General features: G+C 39.9%; 1 protein-coding gene across 1 annotated transcript; it reads left to right on the top strand.

The window, feature by feature from the left end:
• Window positions 1–621: 621 nt before the first annotated feature.
• LOC119193172 lies at window positions 622–5,504 on the top strand (the record flags this gene model as incomplete). Its single annotated transcript, XM_037446821.1, has 6 exons — window positions 622–781; window positions 2,618–2,722; window positions 2,901–2,972; window positions 3,863–3,964; window positions 4,122–4,186; window positions 5,417–5,504. Coding segments are annotated over exons 1-6 (592 nt in total), but the record flags the coding sequence as incomplete, so codon positions are not given.
• Between the last annotated feature and the right edge of the window lie 25 nt (window positions 5,505–5,529).

Below are 5,529 nucleotides of genomic sequence, written 5' to 3'. Positions count from 1 at the left end.
TGTATTATATACTGTCCCACTGCTGGGCACGGGCCTCCTCTACTACTGAGAGGGATTAGGCGTTAATCCAACACGCTGTCCTAGTGCGGATTGGTAGACTTCACACACCTTCAAAATTCCTATAGAGAACTTCTCAGATGTGCAGGTTTCCTCACGATGTTTTCCTTCACCGTTAAAGCGAACGATAATTCACAAAGAATACACACATGATTTTAGAAAAGTCGGAGATGTGTGCCCTTAGTATTTGAACCTGCGGACATTCGTCTTGGCAGTCCGTTTCACACCCAACTAGGCTATCGTCGCTTTTCGAGGATGGGGGGATTTAAATGCCATGCTGGGAAATTTGAGGGGAGAACATATTTGGACAGAAAAGATTTATTGTCGTAGAGCAACATAATATATTAGTTGCTAAAATATTTATTTTTAGATGGAAAGTCAAGGACCAAATTTTTTGATTAGGTCCTCAAATGTTTTTGGTAGCGGATTTTTATCAAATACCCAAATTTTTAGGTGTTTCTTAATTCTGTTCAGGTTTAAGGTGTTGAATAAGAACCAAATAATAACATATAGGTGACTCATAACATATAGAAATAAATTGGTAGCGAATATAGAATTTTGTATATGTTTGGCATAATTATGTGTGCTTTTAATATATGCCCTTTTCCTTTTGTTACAGGGGCGGGTGAAGAACTCGGCACTGAAACTAAAGTCACTCAGCCCAGCTTTGAAGATGAAAAAGAAGTTGATAATCGCAGTTCTACACTGCCCGAAGCTCTGGCCGGTAAGTTTAACGGGTCCATGTGCATACTAAGTATTCACGATTCTATTCGCTGGGAATGTTTTTTCTGATAAGATCCACTATGTACTATGTAATGAATTCGGAATTTCGAATCGTCTGTATACTTTAGTATTATTAAAAAAAATATGCGTAAAAAAAAATTAAGGCGTTTACTTTAATTCACAAAAAGAATAAATAAAGTTTCAACCGATCTTAATGTGTAAAGCTGTTTATTTAAGACATGGCTTGTTAACTGTACGTGAGATTTCATCAAAATTTGTTCAGATATTTTAGATCGCTCGAAAAATATCCAACCGTTTGTGTAAAAAGGTATGTCAGCGTGTATTAGTACTCTTAAAAATAGAACTTGTGAACATTGCCTCAATTCTATGAAAGTTTTAAATCCTGAGCCAAGTTTTTAATATAATTATATTGCTCTAAGAGAATGATGGCCTGATAAAACTTGCCTTACGTATCGCAACTTTAAAACTTTTCCAGACTATAGATAGACAATGCAACTGCGACCTTTGAACGAGAAGTAAAATTTATTACCTACTCAAAGATGTTACTAAATTTAGAAAGACAATGACGCTAACCAGTACCGACTTTTCTTGAGTATGTCAAAATCATAGATAGGCTGTCGGGCCAAGCCACTTACCGATTCGTAATGAAGAATAATAAGTAGATCGTTCGTATTACACGAGGAAGATTCTGCGGATTCTGCGTAAAAAACGCAGCGACTGAGCATAGGAAAACGAAGTTTTGTTTTATATTATGGTGTAAATAAAAAATAATGTCAAACACTATTGAGACTTATTGAGACTTTTTATTTAACTGGCTTAGTAATCTTCAGCCAAAGGAAATTTAGCTATGAAAAATTGCTTTTAGAATGATTCAGACAAGCAAGACACTGCGAGCACGAAAGCTGCAAAGATTTCGAAATGTCGAGAGAAATTATAATTTAAAAATCGCGATAAAAGCCACAAAACAGTTTTTTTTTTCAATTACTGGACCATTTAATAATACTCAATAATTTTCGAATTTAAAAATTCGTCTTTAATATTTAACGTATATTATTCACAGTTATAAATAAAACTCAAAACAAAACGTTTCGCAAGAGAATTTTCTGAAACAAAAATTACGCTTCCCATGCATGAGTGAGTTTGGTAAACTTGCACATACTGTGATATATTATGGTGAATGTTAATAATTATAATTAAAGCTTCCTTCAGTTGTGATTGTTTTGTATAAAAATTTTACTAAATAATTTTTGGCTCCAACAATTATATCTCAATAGAACAGTTATCCGTAAGTCTATTAAAAAGACATTATAGATTTTTCCTATATTTTCTAAAAAAGTTTTGTTACTAGAGCTTAGTCCTGTTTTAAACCGACCAATTGACGATTTTTTGTTATCGAATTGCATACCACAACTAATATGTAGAATTAAAGCAAGGTATTATTACGATTTTTTTAACATTATTATTAAATAAAGAACCCGACACAAAACCTGTACACAAAACTTTAGTTTCACTACACATTTGTTTTATGAAACTTTGTTTTGTGTTGCTTAAAATAATGTTTCTGCTTTCACATTCAGGTTTACAAATTTTCCCTTTGTGAGAGCAGAAGTGAGTAGAATATGGTGAGTTTTCGGAAGCGGATTCTTAATTTTATTTAGGGTTAAGGTGTTGAATACGAATCAAAATTCTGCAAATAAATAGCATATAGGTGACTTGGTAAAAAAATAGAAATAAATTGGTAGCAAACATTGGATGTTGTATAACTGGTATATCTATGTGTGCTATAATAATATTATGACCTTTTTTATTGTTACAGGGCCTGGTGAAGAACTCGGCACTGAAACTGAAGTCACTCAGCCCGGCTTTGACGATGAAAATGAAGTTGATAATAGCAGTTCTACACTACCCGAAGCTCTGGCCGGTAAGTTTAACGGTCCCATGTTACAGTTACAACAACATTGTAGCAATACAAATGAAACTGAACCCTTATAAACTAGCACAAGCCAAGTGCAACAATAATTGTAGCTGCAAACCACCATGCAAATGTATTGGTAATGTAAGTGTGTAACCACTTCAAGTAGAGTTTTCTTATTTCACAGAAGAAATTGTTGTACCTGAACCAAAGAAATTCTCATGGCAGGAACCCACCGAGGCAGTTCCAGTATTAACAGGTAATTTATTTATCACTACAGGTTTTTTTTGTTTTTGTATTCTATTTAATCTATAGATTTTTGGAATCTGTTTAATAACTATTTTGGTAAATATAGGTACTAGAAAGACGCTAGTATTAGGCAAATCTTTTGTTTGCTCAAATATTCGCTGGTGTATCATGCTATAATCATTCATTGGAGTGAAAATATAATTACTGTTCTATTTTTACATTGTATAACATATAGGGCAAGTCGGGGACAGGTGGCCACATAGAAAAACGAGTCACACGCATCGCGCAAGTTCTGTGTTACAAGATGTGACGGGAGGGAACGAAGTTGTGACAACAGCTAGGTCGTAATCAGCCAGAATCTATTATGGTAGTAAAAAAGAGAGCTGGCGAATAATGGAATTACATTTTTGTGTCTGCTATATTTATTAAGAACTAGCTTTTGCCTGCGGCTCCGCCTGCGTGGAAGAGTTTTCGGGATAAAAATCCTTTAGGTGGGTTTTTCTCGTATAGACAGGCAAACGGATGCGGCTAAGGTCTTTGTCTTATAAAATATGTTTTAGAACTTTTTAAGAGGAACAGTTTCGCCATACACGTTTGTTGAATAACTTCAACCTTATACGTAGCGCATGCAACGGAAGTTCTGAAAAGAAATAAATATTCCCCGTTTATGCAACTTTTCTTATTACAGCTCCGCTTCTATTAGTCATAACGTGATGATATATACTTTATAGCCTCCCTCGTTAAAGGGCTATCTCACATTAAATATTCAATTCGACCCAGTAGTTCCTGAGATCAGCTCATTCAAATAAACAAATTCTTCAGCTTGATATATGTAATAGTATAGATTTATTTAAAATATAATATAGGAAATCGTATATAGTGTGAGATAATTCGTTACAGATGATGTCGAGACGGAAGTAATCGTGGACAGCTTATCCATGTACTGCGACGATGGAAAGCACGACTCGCTGCTGTCGGAACAGCTGGACGAGGATCACAAAGGTGAGCGAGAGGCGACTGAAGTAGCGGGCAAGAGCGCCGTGACCGTCTGCTTGCAACGTTACGGAACGATTGAGCTTCTTGTTATTAAGTTTCGTGCTTTTAACCTATTTTAATTAAACTTAAGTTTATTTGTAATTAATGATTATAATGTTGGAAGGTACTGCAGTGAGTCCCGCAGTAGACACGGCGTTTCGATGCAACGTGCGACGCTGCTATAGTCGGGTAAGTTCATTGGTGCATATGTGTGTGTATGAGAGTGTCGTAGTGTGCGGTGAGTGAGTAGGTTAGTGTGTGTGCAGGTTCCGCTACACGTGTGTGCAGTGCAGCAACTTGGACCTGTGCGTGTGAGTGTGTCGTATAGTGTGCAGTGAGTGAGTAGGTTAGTGTGTGCAGGTTTCGCTACAAGTGTGTGTAGTGCAGCGACTTGGACCTGTGCGTGTGAGTGTGTCGTGTAGTGTGCAGTGAGTGAGTAGGTTAGTGTGTGTGCAGGTTTCGCTATACATGTGTGCAGTGCAGCGACTTGGACCTGTGCGTGTGAGTGTGTCGTGTAGTGTGCAGTGACTGAGTAGGTTAGTGTGTGCAGGTTCCGCTACACGTGCGTGCAGTGCAGCGACTTGGACCTGTGCGTGTGAGTGTGTCGTGTAGTGTGCAGTGAGTGAGTAGGTTAGTGTGTGTGCAGGTTTCGCTATACATGTGTGCAGTGCAGCGACTTGGACCTGTGCGTGTGAGTGTGTCGTGTAGTGTGCAGTGACTGAGTAGGTTAGTGTGTGTGCAGGTTCCGCTACACGTGCGTGCAGTGCAGCGACTTGGACCTGTGCGTGTGAGTGTGTCGTGTAGTGTGCAGTGAGTGAGTAGGTTAGTGTGTGTGCAGGTTTCGCTAAACATGTGTGCAGTGCAGCGACTTGGACCTGTGCGTGTGAGTGTGTCGTGTAGTGTGCAGTGAGTGAGTAGGTTAGTGTGTGCATGTTCCGCTACACGTGTGTGCAGTGCAGCGACTTGGACCTGTGCGTGTGAGTGTGTCGTGTAGTGTGCAGTGAGTGAGTAGGTTAGTGTGTGTACAGGTTCCGCTACACGTGCGTGCAGTGCAGCGACTTGGATCTGTGCGTGTGAGTGTGTCGTGTAGTGTGCAGTGAGTGAGTAGGTTAGTGTGTGCAGGTTCCGCTACATGTGTGCAGTGCAGCGACTTGGACCTGTGCGTGTGAGTGTGTCGTGTAGTGTGCAGTGAGTGAGTAGGTTAGTGTGTGTGCAGGTTCCGCTACACGTGTGCAGTGCAGCGACTTGGACCTGTGCGTGTGTGAGTGTGTAGTGTGCAGTGAGTGAGTAGGTTAGTGTGTATGCTGGTTCCTACACACGTGTGCAGTGCAGCGACTTGGACCTGTGCGTGTGAGTGTGTCGTAGTGTGCAGTGAGTGAGTAGGTTAGTGTGTGCAGGTTCCGCTACACGTGTGTGCAGTGCAGCGACTTGGACCTGTGCGGCGCGTGCGAGGCCGACGGAGCGCACCACCAACACTACGCTGAGGGTTCCCGCCGACAGACAAGCGGTGAGTACACACGCTGCCACGCCAA

Source organism: Manduca sexta, unplaced genomic scaffold (genome assembly GCF_014839805.1).
Source record: "Manduca sexta isolate Smith_Timp_Sample1 unplaced genomic scaffold, JHU_Msex_v1.0 HiC_scaffold_3697, whole genome shotgun sequence".
NCBI lineage: Eukaryota > Metazoa > Arthropoda > Insecta > Lepidoptera > Sphingidae > Manduca > Manduca sexta.
The sequence above is the reverse complement of the archived record's forward strand: the minus strand, read 5'-3'. Positions and strand labels throughout refer to the sequence as shown.